At 42.4% G+C, this 20,095-nt stretch overlaps 1 protein-coding gene across 4 annotated transcripts in view; it reads right to left on the bottom strand.

The window, feature by feature from the left end:
• Nucleotides 1–19,625, bottom strand: part of BSN (bassoon presynaptic cytomatrix protein) — a 205,141-nt gene extending 185,516 nt beyond the window's left edge. For all 4 annotated transcript variants that reach the window (XM_083488622.1, XM_083488621.1, XM_083488624.1 and 1 more), the window contains exon 1: nucleotides 19,323–19,625. In XM_083488622.1, the coding sequence (XP_083344748.1) occupies nucleotides 19,323–19,513 (191 nt within the window). In that variant the 5' untranslated portion in view covers nucleotides 19,514–19,625. The remainder of the gene's footprint in view (nucleotides 1–19,322) is intronic.
• Between the last annotated feature and the right edge of the window lie 470 nt (nucleotides 19,626–20,095).

Below are 20,095 nucleotides of genomic sequence, written 5' to 3'. Positions count from 1 at the left end.
GTTTGCCAACTATCATTAAGAAGGTAATGTAGTGCTTCTTCTCAACAAGGGTATTTTTCAGATTTAATTATATCACACCAGCTACTATAGATCCACCACACTTAATTCAAGAGTGCGCCAAAACTGCATTTCCATAAGCATTTCAGTATTGGCATAAACTGTGAATTGGCACGAACTGTATTATCTCAAGGGGTTACACTGATTTAAAATCAGTTTTATTATATAAAAATGGGGAAATGTTTTGTGTGGAAACCAAGTTTCAAAGGGACCTCATCACACCCAGATGTTCTGAACACAGCAGAGCATGAAAGGGAAGCAAAATGGAACAACAGCTCTGAGGGGAAGCTCTCTGAAGACTGCCCAGAAGTAATAGTTGCAATATAAGCCAGAAGTGACAAGGTCAACGAAGCTGAGCTTCATGGGAATGCTCTAGCAGGAAGGTATGGCTCAAAGCAGGGGATAAAAGAACACAAGAGGATTGCAAAAGAGGATCTCTGTTCTTCCATAAGCCAACTTTTAGGACTCAATATATTGGGGTGTCAGCAAAGTTCTCTGACCTCTGGCTCAAAAATAAACCTCTGAGGCCTTGTTAAAACAAACAAACACCTCAAAGGAGAGGCAAACTTTACTACCCTAGACATTATCATCCGGCTAGGATTAAAATCCAAGCTGAAGAAGAGATTCACGCACATCTCTGCCAGTCCTTGTGGTCCCTGGAAGCCCGCCCAACTGGCCTCCACTCTCCCAAATGCACTCCTCCTTCCATCTGCTGCATTCACCTTTCAAGCAGTGATAGGGGCAGGGCGATGGTGCATGGGGAGCGGAGACTATTTCCTCCTTTCCCTCCCTCCTTTTATGCTGCTCCACTGCAACTGCAAAGGCCCATGGGAGAACTACATCTCCCATGATCCCCTGGGATTTGGCACCAGCACACTGCTACCCACCATGTTAGAGCAACAGAAAAGGGAAGAAACTGACTCCTCTCCCCAGGCACGCCACCACTGCTGCTATTGCAGTAGGTTAGTGAGTGGTTTGGGAAGATTGATGGAGAGATGTTTGAGGACTACAAAGACATTCTTCCATGCCCTTAGAAGACTCGGAGAAATTATGTGAGAGCTTCCAAATGTTTTCTGAAGATTTTGGATAATGCACAAGGTAATTCAAAGTGAGCTTGCAAGAGCTCTAGTGGAGCTCACCAGACATACTGAGGTCAATAGGACAAGCCTGGACTCTTCAAAGAATTTGTGGGAATAAACACGACATATTTAAAAAACACTTCATCACATTTCTAGGAATCGTCATCATTGATAACTTATTATCAAGAGTGCTTATCATGAACTAAGCACTTTACGAGGAACATAAATTCACAACAATCCAACCCGGCAGGATTACTATCTAATAACAAGGCATAAAAATATTTCAAACTCTTAAAGCACCAATATTAAGTTTCTAGGTGCCTGGATGATTAGGTATCTGGGATTTCTTCCAGCCTTAATTATATGTATCTAGTCACGGGCATAAAAATATGCACAAAAAATATGGAAGCAGAAATAGGAAAGAATATATTAGTTAATTACTAATCACTTGATTTCAGGACTGGCTACACAACAAAATAAGTGTTAAGCAAAGGGTGTACTAATCTATACGGCAGCACAATGTCACAACCCATAACATTTCAACAGCATAGCAGGAAACGTGCTCTGGAACTTTAAACAAATTTGCCTGTGAAAATGTTTGGGACTGAGATTTAAATAATTCAGGCTGCAATGCTGCACTCACTTACCTGGAAGTAATTTCCATTGAACTCATTTGGACTTATTTCTAGTCAACATATATAGAATTGTGCTGTCAAGACCTTAAAAATCAACATAAAACTGAATTCACTGAAGTATAAGGAGAACACCAAACTAGGTTTTCCCGACGATAGTAGAGACTGTCCTAGAAGACTGAGGGACTAATTAAAATTAATGCAACGTAAGCCTACAGCTTCATTTTACTGGAGTTACATGGCTGCAACTGAAAACAGCAGCCCTGCATCTCTACCTCCTCTCATAATTTGTCAAACAAAAACACAGGATGTGATGCCATGGCTCCTCACGTTTCCCCATCTCCACTCTACTCTACTGGCTGCTGCTTGCAGAACACTCATTGTCCACAAACGTGCTCACGTTTTGATAAGCATATGAGCAATGCTTGACAGAGCACTTGTGATTCCTATCCCAGCTCAAAATGAAATATGGTTGTCTTTGGTCCAGTGCTGGCTTCTGAAGAAACTTCGACACATCAAGCAGTCTCCTTTTCAAAGCACATCCATGTGAGAAGAGAAGGGTCAGACTACATAGGAAGCTGCCTTATAAAAAGTAAGACCAGTGGCCCATCTAACTTAGTTTTACACTTACTGGCAGCAGTTTTACTCCAGAATTTTAAACAGGATCTTATTCAATCTTCCCTGGAGATGCCAGAAACTGAAGCTTGGCCATTGATAGCAGCTCAGACTGGATAGCTCAGTTTGTTAGAGTGTGGACCTTCTGCATGAAAAACAAGTGCTTTGCTGCTAAGCTACTGTAGTACCAAAACTTCTGGATCATTAGTCATGCCAGCTGGTTTGTTTACTCCAAACTACTCCCCTGACCTGCTGGGCAGAGAGAAGGAGGGGACACAAAGTTGCATTTTTTTTGTAGTATCCATGCATTTCCAGTAAGATGTCCAAAATTACCTGTGCCATAAAAGATCGTCAAATAATATATTCCCCCTTTTCAGGTAGTTTCTAAAGGCACTGTCTTGAAACGTGCTGATTCACAAGTAAATATAGCATTTATAGTAATTTACAGCGTAGGCTGGTATACTTAACTACATATTATTTATTAAATCTATAATAATATTCTACTCTCTTAGGAAATAATACACAACACATCTAATAAATAGCGTAACTCTTTGCATACAGTTTACATCAAGCAGCATTAAGGCATTTGCTTGAAATCAGTTTCAAGAAAGAACGAAGTGTGGGTTTCCTCCTCTCAAACAATTTCTGTTTACCTTCCATGCAAGAATCCTTACAGAAGCATTTAGTTGCAGGTAAAATGCCCAGCCATCGCTAGTTATCACTGGGTGGATCATTATTTTTCCATAAAATTGGAAGCAAGCCTTCATGGTTCTAATCCTGCTGAAGTTATGGACAACCAGACAGGTGCATACAAACACTGCATCCAAAGATATATCCAGACAATCCAAATAGTTTGTCTGAGTCTTGCAATGCAAGGGTGATTGCATATCCAGATGTACATCCCCAGCAGCAATGTGTGGAAAAGGCTGCTTGTATGTGCTGATAACTCTTGATGGATTGAAGCACATGTTTGTTGTTTGATTGGTATAAATATTCATCAACTGGGGAAATTGCAGCATTTAAATAGTTAGAGGGCATAAAATGGGAATGAAAAAAACATTTCGGTGGGCTGAGTGACTGGTCCTGGCAAGATACAATTTGGCATCTTCTTAAGCTAGGAGAAAGGTCCCAACAGATCTGAAGTTCTGCCAGTCCCTGGCTCACAGCATCAAACTAATTCTCTATTGTGTCATATTTCTAATGCTTATTTCGCAAGGAGGCAAATATTTTACCCATGCTTCATTGTTTACAGAGGACAGTAATATTTAACTCAACGTATCTGATACTGAGTCACATGCCAGGTTTAAAAAAAATATCAGAAGAGATGCATATTATTATTATTATTATTATTATTATTATTATTATTATTATAAAAATCAAATAAAACCTTCCCCTCCTTTTTTAAAAAACCAAGAGCATGATTCATCCTGTCCCATCACCAGAACCCTCAAGAGCTGTTTATGGGTACTTCAGTGTAAAACATGGAAGGGCCTCATATTCACACCATCTCAGTGCACATCGAAGGAAAAGTCAGCTTTTTGGGGGGGCGGGAAGGACTTATGGATTGCTCTCATACAACCACAAGAGCAAACTTGGTGGTGGTGTTTGTGTTCTCTCCCCACCACACACACAGAAAGGCTAACAAAAAGCAAATGTCAATTTATCAAAAACCAAAATCAACTTAAACAGACCATGGTGAGGGAAATAGTACAATAGTATAAGTAAAGAACTGCTGAAATATCTAATGAACGATGAACTTAGGAAATGCCTAAAAGAATAAAGAGCAATTAATAAGCCCAGGACAAAACAAAGTATATCAGATTAATTTCACTATTTTATCCATACTCCAGAAGCCTATTTTCTTCAGCAAAGTAAGGTGAAGTTCTTGACACTATGTGTCATGGAAATTAATGAACAAAGAAAACTGCAATGATTAATCTTTTTAAAACTTTAAGTGTATTTGATATATACTGTCATGCACAAAATGGAGACCAAAGGAATAAGTAGAATTCCTTTAAAACAGATACATGAACACTTAAAATTCTTAACAAAGGAATTATTAATATTGCAGCCAATTAAGAGTGAAGTTCCCTATCAATTATTAATAAAGAGTCAAAGACATATTACAAACACAGGTGAAGTACTCGCTGAGTTTTGGACGAATGCCCAAGTTCTTTTCCACTAACTCCTAAGGTGGCTCTTGAAGTCAATAAATGAACCATCTGAGCCTTCCAAAATGAACTGTGTTTAAGGGAAGATGGTAAGCTGGGAGCACTCTTGTTCTGCTCAAAGGGTTGGTACTGCCTTGAGAGAGAGAGATTAAGGTGACAAGACTTTGGGCAGTATGCAGTTATTTTAACAGTGCAATCGTATCATACGTTATGTCCACTGGAAGAGAATTGGGTTGCCCCTTTGTACAGAAGGTAAGCAAGCCTAGTCAATTCATGCTGGCTGGCATTGCACTATGGCCGTGCCAGGGTTATTTCATGCTAATGTAGCTGCTGTGAGGTCATGACAGTGTCAGCAGAAGGTGCAATGATATACAGAGTTGGGAGGCATGGCAGAGAAGAGTGAAGCTAAGGAGGTGTACACATTACCACTTACTCTGCACCGGTGCACTCCCACTTCTACTTTTTCAAGCTGCGTACACACAATGCTAGCCAGATTGATCCTGTAATTTCTTGAGAAATACTGTTGCTTGATGTGTGTGGGTTTTTTTTTTCTTGAACCAGCTTCAATCCAATTAGAAAACTTAAGTTGCATTCACTTCATATTTAAACCAGATGTGTACATTTGAGGCAGCTGCCATGGATGCACAGATGAGTATGAGTGCACGTGTGTTTCTGGGTGGTGTCGGAGTTCAGGAAACCAAACAGTTCATGCATGCTGTCCCTTTCTGATGTGGTTACAACACTGTGCAAATGTGACTGGAAATTCATTGGGGATTAATGACCTTGCTGTGATTGAAGCTGCTAAGGTGTGCTTAGGTGTAGTCTGATGTTTGCTTAGAGGTTACTTTTGCCCTGCTGCCAGTGTAACATGCTAGCCAAGGCACATGACACAACACAAACAGAATGCAATCTCGCCAAATTGGTATATTTGCCAAGGAGCTAGTGGGGGGTGGAGCTGTGGAATAGAAGAGCATCTACAAAACTTCCCAATGCCCGCATCACTTTATCAGCCACTTCCCCCCCAAAAAACCCTAATGATCACTTAGTTACAGGCACTATCCATTGCAGCTGCTATCTATTATTTATCACTGTCTTCATGTCTCTCCGCAGGCCACCAGGCAGCCATTCAACATGCACAAAGACAAGGGTTAGAGTTAGCAGTAGTGACCAGCAGAGGCCAGGGCTCCTGAGCCTTTCCAGACAACATGACAGGCAAAAATGTAGTGTGTTTAGTCATATGCCGCAAGTGGTGTACAGTAGTGGTGAGAGCCATACCTGCTAGGCTTCTAAGGCAAAGCAATGCAGAACTACAGAGCTGGAAGGGGCCTCAAGAATCATCTAGTTCAAGCCCCTGCACTGCAGGAATCACAGTTGAAATATATTTTAAAAAATAAAAAATTGTCCAGTAGCACCTTAGAGACCAAATAAGTTTGTTCTTGGTATAAGCTTTTGTGTGCATGCACACTTCTTCAGATACACTGAAACAGAAGTCATCAGACCCTATCTGAAGAAGTGTGCATGCACGTGAAAGCTTATACCAAGAACAAACTTAGTTGGTCTCTAAGGTGCTACTGGACAATTTTAATTTTTTTTAATATATTTCGACTGTGTCAGACCGACACGGCTAACTACCTGAATGCAGGAATCACAGTTAAAGAAGCCCTGACAGATGGCCACCCAACCATTCTTTAAAGGAGAGTCCACCACCTTCCAAGGTGTTCAACTGTCAACCAGCTCTTACCATCAGAAAGTTCTTCCTACGTTTTGTCAGAATCTCCATTCTTGTAAGGAGAACAAAAAGCCTGGCAATCCCATTCCTTTGTAATGCTGATAGAACCTGCTCCACAACTAAATCTGTTCATGCCTGTTTCTAACCCACTTATGGAATGCCCCTCTTCATCTTGTTTTTCACATCAGCAGTATTCATGGAGGGATACACTGACTCAGAGCTCGTCCGTACTTCCGCTTGTGCCATGCCTAGAAAGCACGGGTCTGAGCGGTGTCCCCCTTGCCCCACTCCTTTCCAAGGGGGCAAAAAACCCTCTTTAGCAACAGATTGGAACAAATGGCAATCCAGGAAAATCTCAGACTGGGTGTTAAAGAGCGGTTCCCCCCTCCACCAGGCGGGGGAGAAGCAGCGGGACAAGAGGAAGTGTGGATAAGCCCTCAGTTCATATACAACACTAAATCAAACCTTGGCTTAGTGAAATTCAACAAGGGTGTGTGTGCAGGTGAGTCTGCAAGCTCCCAGAGAAAAGACTGCAGCTGATTTGCTCTTACTCTGGTCTGGCTGCTGCTGCACTGCTATTCTTTGGAGACCACTGTCACCCATAATTGTTGCTGATCATGCCAAAGATTCAAATACCTGTCTGAAGGAAGACCTGGAGAAGTTTGGGCATCAATAGTTTGAAGTACATGGTATTAATAATATTGTACTTCCTGTTTTATGGAAACCACCCATCTAACTACTCTGCATCTGGATGGATAGCTGGGAAACGGTCAGGTGTGCACACAAGCCGCTGCCCCCAACCCCGTCACTAGCAGAGCTGTTGTCATGTTAGGGAACAGCTGTGTGCAGAAGACGAGGCAGGCAGAGGGCTGAGAAAGAGGTGAAGGATGAGTGTTGACGAATATCAGTATTCCACATTTGGATTACTATGTAAATTCTGGTTACATCTCAGAAGAGGTATTGTGGATTTAGAAAAGCTGTAAGAAAGGGCCATCCAAATGATCAGGCATCTGACTGGCCATCAAGAAAAAAAGGATGCTGCACCAAACAGGCCTTTGGTCTGATCCAGTACTGTCTTTCTCACTTGCCTTAGGGCCTGAGGAAATCAACCACAGGGGAGATAGGGAGCTAAGGAAATGAGTTACTGAGAAAGAAAAGGAGAAAAACACTCTAACAAAGTTGGAAAGTAGAGGAGAAGCTCTCTCTATGCTGCTGGCAGGAAGAAGCAACACTGGAGTGTTACATATTGAGGAGAACAAGGAAAGCAGGGAAACAAAGGAGCAGAGAGCCAAATGTGAAGGGAGCTGAGAATCCTGATGTTTGAGGAAAGTAGGACACAGTAGTCAGTGGCCTGAAAAAAACAACAGGAAACTATAAAGAACTGCGGATGGTGAATGCAGAAGTATGGTGCGTGGAGAAGAAGGAATCTATGGAGGCAAGGAGATGAGAAAATGAGATTGAGATCTAAGCAGAAAGATCTGGGCTATAAAAAACTGCACATGATGCCTGGGGACAGGAAGAGCACTCTGGTGTTGACAAGATGGGAGGCTGCAGAACTGTAGTCCAGGGTGCACTGGCTGATGTTAGTTTGAATGAGCCAGACAAATATTTGCAGATCTCTAGAACAGAATTGTTTTACTAATGTCGTTTAAAAATAGTAATCCTCTTTTAATGAGAGCAAAAGCACAAAACAAAAACATTCTAGTGCAGAATGTAACTCAGGAAAGAGTTAAATAATGCTTCATTCCCCCCCATTACGTATTTCTTACTAGTCTACATTAAACATAGACATCTTTCAAAGGGTACAAGTAAACTACTACCAATATAGCAAAATGCCACGTAATGACTGACAACAATTGACAGCTATGCTGCCTTTCTCAGAGAATAAAGAGTAGCAGTACATTTTAAAAAACCGCGTCAGCTTGCAGTAGCCGCAGATTATGGCTGCTGTGCAAAGTAGAGCACATAACTAGAATACAGCTAATTTTTCTCTCCAATTTTTGGCTCATAGAATTCTGTGATTTCTGCCATGTGTATTTTGAGAGTAAAATTTCATGCACCATGTTATTGTAGCAGGACTATTATTGCAGTGCACAACAATTATGGCGTGAGCCATTTTCTCCTCATATGATGAAGCTTAAAAACATAAAAAGTCTAGGTCACATCTACATCCACTAGTTGCTCACATACATAGTACATAAACTCCTAAATTTCTAACACCTTTTCAGAACTTCAGCCCTTCAGCTCCAGGGGCTCCTCCACCCCTTCCTATATTGTCACCACTACAGCAGGGTGGGAAAAACTTCTCAAAGAGCTCTCACATGTGGAACTACACCCAGGAAGACCCATTTCAAACAGAAGGCTGTGCTCGCAAAAGGGTCCATATTTTGCTTTCTACACAAATTACCAGGCTCATGCTGTTCTGCCCTATGTGAATAATTTGCTACGTCTCCATAAATAAAGCCCTAGTAAAAGTCAGATTCAAGCTCATGAGCCTTCTTTTCTAGAGTAATTTTTAGATGCACTCACAGATTAATTATCAATGCCCTCTGGCAGTTTTCTGTAAGAATTAGAGTAACCTGACTGTGAAAACAGAGTAGCTTAGAGATTCTTTAAAAATTAAGTGGTTTATAAATGCTTTTTATATAAATAGGATAGCAAAAAACATGGTGGGAGGAGAAGGAGAAATAGCAGCTGTTGTAGGGCAGGTGTGGGGAACATTTGGCCCTCTGGATGCTGCTGAACTACAAGTCCCATCATCCCTGGTCATTGGCTATGCTTGCTGGGGCTGTTGTAAGGGATGTGCATTTGCACTACAAAACCGAATGTGCCTCAAGATGGAGAAGCTGGACAATTGTAGCAGGGCTTGATAGCTGCACATTAAAAATCCTTCTAAAGTGCCAATTTTCTACAGCAGCTGTTGCTCCTCCCAAATAACAACTAGCGCTCATGAAGGTGTACAACATCCCCAAAGTCTCCATGGCCATTACATCCCTGGTAAGAACCAGAGGAACTGCAGACTCCAGTAGAAGCAGGGCAATGCTCCAACATCTTGCGTTGTTCACTCCTATGATCAATTGTTACTTGACACACAACCTATGTTTCTGAGCCCTCCTCTGCTTCTTCTTTTTTAACCTGACTACCCCCAAAGGGCTCAGGGTTGCTGACACCACAATAAGAAAATCAGTCTTTAAAACCTCAATTAAAAGAAATACCCACAGCTAGAAAATCCATGCACCATTTACACGTTGGTCCCTTAGGACAAGAAGCTCAAACTAGATTAAGATGGTCATTTATCACATCAACTCTAGTTTTAATACATGTGTGTATTATCTTGCAGGCAGTTGATCGGTTTGGTGAAACACAAACACTCAACAGACACTGGTCAAAGAAGGTTATGGACTCCACACAAGAAATGGAATATGCAAGGACATAGAAGGCAAGGCCTTCCAAGGGAAAGTGGACAGTGAGAGAACCTCAACTGCATGGCGTCCCTCCAATAATCCTGGGGTGTGTAGTTTCTTAAGCAGAATTGTAGCTCTGCGGAGGTGTACTATAGTTCCCAGGATTCTTTGGGGGAAGCCGTATGTTTTACATACACACCAAAGAGCTCAAAACTAAAGCCTTCTAGCCCAATGGCTTCTTTAAACCATCACATTTGTTGTACTCTAAATATAATTCTGCTAAATAAGAATTTTTAAATAATACATAAAGTCATTATGTCTATACTAAAGGAGACAAAACATATGCTAAAAACATTCTTGTTTAGACAAGCCTACCCAGAGGCTTAGAAATTTGGAGTAATTTTATTCCTTTTTTTTTAACTTTTGTACTGTATGTTTTAAAGTAGGGTTGTAATTTTTTCTTTGTTTTATTTGTTTGTAAACCACTTTGAGGGTTTTTTAAAAAACAATCAAGCGGTGTATAAATTATAGGGAATAAAACAGCAAACAAACATGCTAACAATGGAATTAGACAAGGTTTCAGGATAGGGAAAATGGCATATTTTCCCACACTGCAGTGTGCCCCTGCCCAAACCTGGTCGTTCAGTAAATAATAAAATAAATAGTAGACCCACACTGGATCTCTTTAGTGCTATAAATTTAGCACCACCTCACCTTGGCAGCTCCAAATAATGGTAGAACAATCCTTTTCTTCTCAGATTAGGTGAAGCCCTGAACAAGAACACTCATTAGGGACTGCAAATACACTGCAACATTTTGCTGTTGAGTTCACACTTGTGTACAGTGGTACCTTGGGTTACAAACTTAATTCGTTCCAGAGGTCCGTTCTTAACCCAAAACCGTTCTTAACCTGAGGTGCGCTTTTGCTAATGGGTACTCCTGGTGCCGCTGCGCTGCCACGACTGCGCGATTTCTGTTCTCATCCTCGGGCAACGTTCTTAACTCGAGGTACTACTTCCGGGTTAGCAGAGTTTGTAACCCGAAGCGTTTGCAACCCAAGGTACCACTGTACTAGTAATAGGGTTGCCAGACCTCCAGGGCTGACCTGGAGTCTGCAGGTTTGCCTGCCTGCAGGTGGAGGGCTTGAATCTCCAGGTGGACTTTGAAGTTATAGACTGGGAAATGAATTGTACAACAAATGGCCCAAGAAGCTACTTCTTTGAGTCAGTGTAAACTGTTCAGAGCTGTGCTCAACCTGCACATCAAGCAAGTTTCTAAAGAGCCGTATTTAAAACACTGTCACAAACTTTATCAAAGCTTGTCTTCTCCTGCTACAAGGGCCCAATGTAATCCTTCAAGAAGGCCCTGATTAATGCAAGCGACACAATGGTATCATGAAGTGGAAGGAAAAACAAGCCTTTAGAAAAGAAGGAAGACAGGAACCATGCATGGCAACACCCAATTCATTTCTAAAGTGAAAAGAATGTCAGCGCCTAGGATTTGAAGAAAATGAAGATAACACAACTAATAGGAAGATGAGCAGCAATTATTGTGTTTCCTTGGACTAACAACATTAATCGACTAATCTGTGCAATTACCTGATTCATTACTTGATCATAGATTAATTGCAAATTCGTTTTAATCTGGTCAGCCATCTGGACCTGACTGATTCTTCTACTGCCACCTCGTACTTTCTGCAACCACCCCTATTTCTGCCTGCTACTGAAGTAGTGCTGCTGCAGCAACTATTTTACATTTATTTAGTGCTACCACACAGAACACAGAAGTGACATGGCCCCTGTCCAGAGGGTTTGCAATCTTAGTGATGTGAAAGGGAATGGAGCTGGCAGCAGAATGCTCAGGAAAAAACAAGAGAAAGCAGTTTTCCAGGAAAGGCACTGAGAGTTTACACATTAAGAATGTTGCTGCATATGCAATGGTATTTGGATCAGCAGACCCTGTAAAACGTGAAGCTGAATGTGTGTTTGTAAATCCACAATAGACATACAGTACAGAGTACTGTAGTCAATGAGGTGCTCCAATTTGCTGCTCCAAACCATGGCACAAATATGGCAAAATACTCTGCCATGTAAAGAGAATTAAATGGCCTTAGATATTAAGGTGTGAAAGAGAAAGTGTTGGCTTGATGTGCAAAGGGAAGATGGCTCCAAAATGGTCACGTCATTCACTGTGTCCATGGAAGGAGGAACAAAACCCACTTTTATTATTCATTATTGGCCTGTATACTGCTCAGTGTCCAAATTGGCTTCTAAGCAGTTCACAAAACATGAAAGCAAAATATACAAAACCAATTAAAATCTGTAACTAGCATCAAAAAGCAATACAACAGTAAAAACAGGAGATCTAGACCCACACCAAGTGAAAAATGCCTGTGTAAAGTGGTGCCAATACAGATGGGGGCCTCTCAAATTTCAACAGGGAGAGCTCCACAGACCAGGTACAATCAATGAAAAAGCTTGTCTTCATGTTACCACAAGGTAATAATTACTGGGCAGCAGCAAGGCTAATCGGGTTCCATTTGCTTATCTTACTGCCCTTATAGGGCAAGGGAGGGGAACTTGGTATTTCAGGAAACTTGACCCAGAGTTGTTTAGGGTTTTATATGTAAGTAACATAAAGCTGGCCTGATAGCTAATAGGCAACCTCAACATTGGTATGTTATGTGCCTGATAAGGAGCGCTACTGCACCAGCTGCAACCTCTGGATCAGAAATAAGAAAAACCCCATACAGAGTACCCTGCAGTAGTCTAGATATGTGTCACAGTAACCAAGCTGTCCCTTTCCAGGAAAGTCACCAGGAGTGGTTCTCTAGAGAAGAGTTCCCTCCAGAAATCTGTGGACTACAATTTCCATAACCCCTGACCACAGACCAAACTGGCTAGGGTTGATGGGAGTTGCAGTCTACAACACCTGGAAGGACCCACATCCAATGCATATTTCCTCCCCCATTGTGATATATGATATATATGGTACAAGCTCTCAAAGTTGCAAAATCACTTTCTGTTTGGAGGGAGGTTGCCTAAGGTTATAAAGGGGCTCTCTGGAACGACAACAAAAGATAAGCTCCACTTTTAGGGAGCTCACTGAGGCAAACAGTGAAAAGCATCCTGTATCACATAAACCACATATTCTACAAGGGCCAGATCCAGGTTTGTGATGAAGCAGGCATCCATTTTCAACTACTGCCAGTTTCGGTCTAGGTATTAGCATGGATGCCTGAAGCATCATGCTTCACACATACCTGTTAAGTATCTGTTCCGCAAATATGCCTAAACTCTGGTTCTCAAAGCATAAATGATCTTCCAAAAGATCTGCATGTAGCTGCATTGTTTTAAACATCTCAGATCTCAATAACGCTGATTTGGCACTTGAAAACAGCAGCTTAAAGATGCTGGGCAGAACTTAACTAATGAACTCAGTCAGGAGAAACCCTGTCGAGGGGCTTCTGCTTGCACAACATGACTCCCTCCCCCCACCCCCATCCCCAGCACACGCCCCACAATTGGCTATGGGAGGTTCAGGAGAATCTACAGAACAACACTCAAGGGAAGGGTGACTATTCCATCTGGCAAGCCAAAATGCTTGCACAGATGGAACGTTCAACATAGTGTGAGGTTGAATTTTACCCTATGTCTCCCTCCAATCTCTTCTTTACCAGACAGTTTGTCAAATATAACCATAATTGGCATTTTAAAAACACACATATTCTACAAAGTCACTAGCCATAAAGAAAATGAAATTATTAGCCTTCAAAAAGTTACAAAGATTATTGGGTTATGTACCGGTAAATTCACATTTCTTATTGGTAATGCAACACTCTTGACACAAAGCACTTCATTCATAAGTCTTTTACCCAGCTTTTAATATTTTCCTGTCATTAAAACCAATGTGCCTTTAAATGCACATGTATGGCTGAATTGTGTCCAGCATCGCTTAGTAAGTTATCTGCTTTCTCTTCGCTGTTTTAGCTATTAAGACTAAAATTGCAGTACACAAAGTTGAATGAGTCCTCTATAATATTCCAAATTCCTTCTTCCACGACGTCCCTCTTCCAACCATCTTCCAAATACTTTCCCCAAAAAAACTGTTTCAAAAGTTTATAAAAACATATTCACAAACTGGTAACTCATCATTTTATATGAAGCTAATTCTATCAACCCACCTTATAGGGCTGTTTTCACTAAGAGGTGCTTTAAACACATGATATGCAGTTTATGCTTGTTAATTAAAGTTTTATCATCATCATCACAGCCTTGTATATTTTATACCTGCATTTCAAAATAAGTATGTTCCAATTTATCCATTACATTTCTGTTTTTCCACCAAGAAAGTACTGGGGTTTCCACTAGTTTGTTATGTTAGGTACAGTAAGAGATAGTTAGTGAATGATCAAATGTCATGCATTAACCCTGGTAAGCAGGGATTTCAACAAGACTTCCCATGTTCATCTAACATTTTACACTGCACTTCTCCCCTGCTACCTATAAAAAGTAAGAGGGTTTAGGTTTTTTATATTTGACGGTTTATTTCTTTGTTTTATCTGCACTTTTGTTGCTGTTATTAGTTGTATTTTTATAGTGAAAAGTTCAATAAAAACTAATGCCTAAAAAAGAAAGAGGGCAGAAAAGCATTTGGTTAAAGATTACTGCTGAACGCTACTGAGATGATAGGTTTGATCATGTGGGAAAAGACAGCTTAACAGTAAAACGCATTAAGAAACTGGAAAATGCATTTTAATCCCAGTGACACACTTGAGTTTTATACATAAAGTGCAGTTGTATGTCTTACAAGTGATCTATAACTGAGATTTCAGAAACATGCAAGACTATGACCCAAACATGTGCTGTATCCATTTCATTGTGAAGTGATATGAATCAACTATTTTTGACTCTGAATTAGATACTAACTAGACATTTGCAACCAACCTGGTTTATTCAAATCAAAATATTAAATAGGCACCACACAATCCCATCAGTCTCCTCTGACTCCTTGGCTCCTTTCCCCGCCTATTCCCGGGAGCTTGTAACAGGAGCTTGTTACTCAGCTCTTCTCCCATTCCCACTCCTCCTTTGGCTCCTACTGTTCTTAACTTCCATCTCTCTTGCAGCCACCTCAATTCATCCTTTCCTCAAACCCCTCCCTCTCAGCCCAATGAATTCTGTGTTTCTCTTCCTCCAGCCATCTGCCCTCACGCCCCCATTCCATGGCACCAGCTCAAGCTGGGGAGTGTCATTGCCAAGAGGCAGGGGAAAGACATGTTTAGCCTATTATGAAACAATTGATGAAGCTAATGGACCTGGTGGTATCAAGATCTCAAGTGTGTGTGTGTGTGTGTGTGTGTGTGTGTGTGTGTGTGTTTGGATAGATGGATAGATAGATATACAAACAGCCTTAGCTGCTACACCAGGAGTGACAAGAAGTCTGCAGCTTCCAGAAGGTAAAGGCCTCACCCTGTAAGGTCAAACAACTTCCAGTTATGCATTACAGCCACTTCTAAGAAACTTGGGTCACCAGACTATTATCAGAGGCATGCCAAGGCCTGTTTTTGAACCATGAGCATCCTGTTTGCATTCAAGTTGATTATTATAATAACCTTGTGATAGTAAGAATTTGGTGCCTGAGTTTGCCTCTTTTCATTCTTCCCTCCTCAACCCTTTTCCTTTTGTGTTGTGTCTTTTCACATTGTATACTGAGAGTGGGGAAATATATATATTTCGAAAGCTTCACTGATAAAAAGTATTATTATATATTTATTTAGGCTCCACATTTTTCCCTGACTGGGACTCAAGGTGCCTTTTAGATAAAGTAAAGGCAGCTAAAAAGATAAAGGAAACACCTGGAAAGCACTTGAGTTAAAAGAAAGTCAGTAAGACCTTTAAAGGCTTATACTGTATGTGATAGCTTGCTCCCTGATTTTATTTTGTACATCACCTTGAGACATGCATGGGAGGAGATTAATAATAAATAAATATTTACATGTGGCTACATTTTGCCCCACATTAACTGCTGCTATATCTTGTTAAGATGTCGAATTTGAGAATCGTTCAGAAGATCTTGGTCTATAGTCCTATCAAAAGGGAAACAGATATAGCTGAATCCATGGTTCTAAACGTATTGAATATTTGGAAGGGGAGAATTAGTACAATTCGGAACTCACAAAGAACCTAACTGAAAGCTTTATGGTGCAATCCTATGCAAGTTTCCTCAGAAGTAAGTCCTACTGAGTTCAATCATGGTGCTTAAAGGTAAAGGGACCCCTGACCATTAGGTCCAGTCGTGGCCGACTCTGGGGTTGAGGCGCTCATCTTGCTTTATTGGCCGAGGGAGCCGGCGTACAGCTTCCGGTTCTTGTGGCCAGCATGACTAAGCTGCTTCTGGTGAACCAGAGCAGTGCATGGAAACCCTGTTTACCTTCCCGCCAGAGCAGTACCTATTTATCTACTTGCACTTTGACGTGCTTTCAAACAGCTAAGTTGGCAGGAGCAGGGACCAAGCAACTCCAAGTAAATACCGGTACCTCCAAGTAAATACACACTGGATTTCAACCCAAGGACCAGTGTGAAACTTCAGACAGTACACCAAGATGCATCATGCACCTGGCAATATAGGAGGTAATATAGGAATCTGTCTTGCACCTAGTAAGACTACTGCTCTATCTAGTATTGGCTACACTGGCTGCCAGTGATTCTCTGGGTTTTCAGACAAGATTTATTCCCAGCCCTTATTGGATTAAGCCCTGGGACCTTTGGCATGGAAAGCATGTGCTCTAGTACTGAGCTATGGCCCTAGCCTGGTACTGATACCATCCACAGGGATATTACCCAACATTAATAAATCCGAAATAGTATATTTTCCCATTCCTATGTTTTATATGGATTTGGCTCACCTGCTTCTGAAACATTTATAGGTAGTAAACATGTGGAATCTTAATTATACTGTGCAGTAAGTTGACCTAATAGGCTCTATTATTCATTAAGCAAAGCAACCTTTCTAAAACTGAAGTCAGGTCCAAACACCTTTTTTTTGCACAGAGAAATTTCTAATATTGGATAAGGTGCTTTTAATTAACATCCTTAGCCTTTGTTGTTTTTGCTGCAACAGACTAACATGGCTACCACCCTGGAAACTGCCCATATTCGTGATTACTCCTGCGCATTCCCTAAGCAAAGGACTATAAGGCTGACAGAATAAGCATCCATTAGTCGTGACAGGGATATGATAGGATGCTTGTTTTGAGAGAAGAGGGTTGTGCTGATTGTCTGGGTTTGGAAGAGTGTCTAGTACGTTTGCACAGATGTATTAGTACTTGGATAGCTTCCCAGTTCTGTTCTTCGACACACCATGGCAGGAGTGTCACGGAAAAGCCTCAATGCGCAGATGCTTCAAAACACTCAGCTCTCCATCAGTAACACTTTTATGGTGCATAATTGAGCCTGAACTGCAGACTTAAAGAAACCTTCCAGGCCACAGAAACTAAATAATCCTGCTACAGGTCCCAACATAAACACACTTCTTCCTTTTCATAACAGCTAGCTTCTTCCAAATCTTCTTCCAAATCTTACACAAGTTCATTCTGCCTAATTATTTCAACACCCATTAACTCTCATGCCTGTATATACAGCTTGCATATGCACCAATGCTTTGCCTACATCCCCCCTAAACTCAGCTGAGGAGTAATGTGCAAAGGCTACCCTGCAAGAGGGAAAGAACTGCCACATCACAATTCCGACACCATTTCCTCTACATACAAATGACAATTCTACAAACAGATTATGTACATTTTCAGAAGAGATTAAGGATTAAAGATACTATTAAAACATATCTATACCAATTTGAAGATAGGTGATGGATAATTGTTGCCTTTAAAAAATGTAAAGGGATCAATACAGAACATCAATCAGCATAGTTTAATAGATTTCTTCTACAAACTCATGACAAAAATCCAATGATAAGAAAAATCCAAGTTCAGGCAGGACCTTTTGGCATTAAAGGGTGATAAAGAAGGTTCCTGCTTCAACATAGCCTTAATACAGAAAAACAAGCAATTTGATTTCTTCCAGAATCTACTATTGCATTCTCCTTGTAATAATGGAACATTTAACAGCGCAAACCCTTTTTAAACATATGAACAAGGGTGATACACTTCTTAGTGTATTCTACTCAGCTTTTCAACAAAAATGGCTCAGTACCTATTAGCACATACACACATATATATCCAATATCTTACTACAAAACATTAAAAAGATTACTCTCATTTTTTCTCTAACTTTTTATTTTTATCTGCTTTCTAACACCAAAGTTCTATATTTATTGGTAGCAAATGTTATTTTTTAAAATTTCTTCTAAATGTAGTGTTCTGCTGCATGATAACTAATCATTATACTACTCTCCACCCTCACCCTGTCACGTTTTGTTTTCCTTTTTAGGAGAAACTACACAGAGCATTGATGTTTTTGTTCTATTATTTTTGTACACTGAGGTAGAGATTACATAACTACTATTATTATTCTTTATATATATATTTCAATTAGTCTGCAATTAGGACAGCCACATGCAGGGTATATAAACTGTACTCAACATAATGGCCTTAAGCACCATCAATTGTATCATTATAAACAAGCATGAGGGCAATTTAACTGGCCAAGATGATCTAGGTGTGAGAAGGGCGACCTGTTTGTTTATAGATGTTGTAGATGACTTAAGCCAGAAGTCTTGACAACACACACATTGAAAAAGGGTGCTTGCTTAGTTCTTTACCCACAAACCATGATCTTCTGTTTTGCATGTCACTTTCCCCATCCTCTGTGTAATCAACATCCCATTCATGTTTCTCTGCTCCCCTCTCCCTGATACTAGCCTGCACTACGGCACTCTGTGGAAGTGTCTGCATCCTATGCATGTATGTGCCCATGTGCCATCTGGTCCTCCATCCGATGCCTTTTGCAGCACCATCCAGCTAGATGGATCTCATTCGCTGCATCAAATATGTGCAGAATCCTACATACTCGCCTATAAAAGATGAGTCTCAAATGGCACCCAACACAGCCTTTCCTCCACTTCAGACACCACCAAAACTATATCACAGAGCTTGGTCAGAGATCAGCATTCCCAAAATAAGAGGTATCAGTATGCAGCGTTCTGAAATAAGAGGTATCAATATGTTCTAGGGAGCCTTGACTCTCTGGGATTGAAAGAGTGCCTCTGAAAACAAGGGGCTTCCCTTAACATAATGCACACATGGCAAAGCTACCACTCAGGCCCAACCATCTTTCTGTTTCTCCACATCCACTCATTCTGACAGAGGACTCATGTCCAGAGCCTTCCCTCACAAGAGCTGGCGACCCCTCCGGGTTGCACCCGATCTTTTTCTCCCATTTCTCTCGGCCGTCTCCAGAGGCTGAGCCTTGCCCTCTGCTGCCCCATTCCTCTCTCGCACTTCCAGCTCATGCCCAGCCCCACCTGGCACCCCGCAGCAGAGGGTTCCCCAGTTGCACTTCGCCCTTAATCCCCACTCCCTCCAGCCCTGCTCCTCCTCCTCCTCGGCCCTGACAGACCAAGTTGCCCTCGAGCGACCCCTCCCCTCCTGCCCGGCTCAGCCGGTCTGCGCTTCCCACCTGGCGGAGGGTCCGTGCGGCTGCGCGGGGCCCGGTGCGGCGGCTGGAGCCCTGCCCGGAGGGAGCTGTCCTCCGCTGCCTGGTGCTGAAGGCGGCTTGGCAGCCCCGGGCGTCGTGGAGGGGCCGGCGGCGGGGCCGGGGGGCAGCTGCCCCTCGGCACCACCGCCCTCCAGGCTGGCCTCGTTGCCCATGGCGAGGCGGCGGCGGCCGGGATGGGGACGGGCTCCCGGAGCGTCCTCAGCGCAGCGCCTCCTGCGCCGCCATCAGCCTAGCTCCACCATCGCCGCCTGCCCCATCCGCACTGGGCATGCGCTCGCCGGGGCGCGAGCCAGGCGCCCACCCCTCCCACAGCTGAGGGAAGGAGCGCGCTCCGTGCGGGGGCGCGCAACCCGAGGCCAATGGAGGCTCGCGCAGAGTTCAAGCCCGCCCACCGCGAGCACGTGCGCGGCCCGACCAATGGAAGCATGCGAGCCCTGCTCGTTTCCCTCCCCCCTTCCCGCCAAGCGCGTGCACGAGCAGGGCCGGACGACGAAAACCCGGCGACGAGCAGCCCTTTTGCGGTCCAGGCGAGGCGGCCGAGAGAAAAACCTTCCCCTTCAGAAGGCGCAAAGCCCCGAACGGAACGCCTCGCCGTTCCTTTATTTCCCGGCCAATGGGAATTTGCGCTCATTCCCTCCACCTTTTAACTGGCCAATAGGAGCACGCTCTTCCTTACTCCATCCTTCCGCACATGCACGGCTCGCCTAATGGGAGGCCAGCTTCCCTTGCCCTGC

The sequence above is a fragment of the Podarcis liolepis genome (genome assembly GCF_965112155.1).
Source record: "Podarcis liolepis genome assembly, chromosome: 2".
Lineage (NCBI taxonomy): Eukaryota > Metazoa > Chordata > Lepidosauria > Squamata > Lacertidae > Podarcis > Podarcis liolepis.
This window is presented reverse-complemented; position numbering and strand designations above follow the sequence as displayed.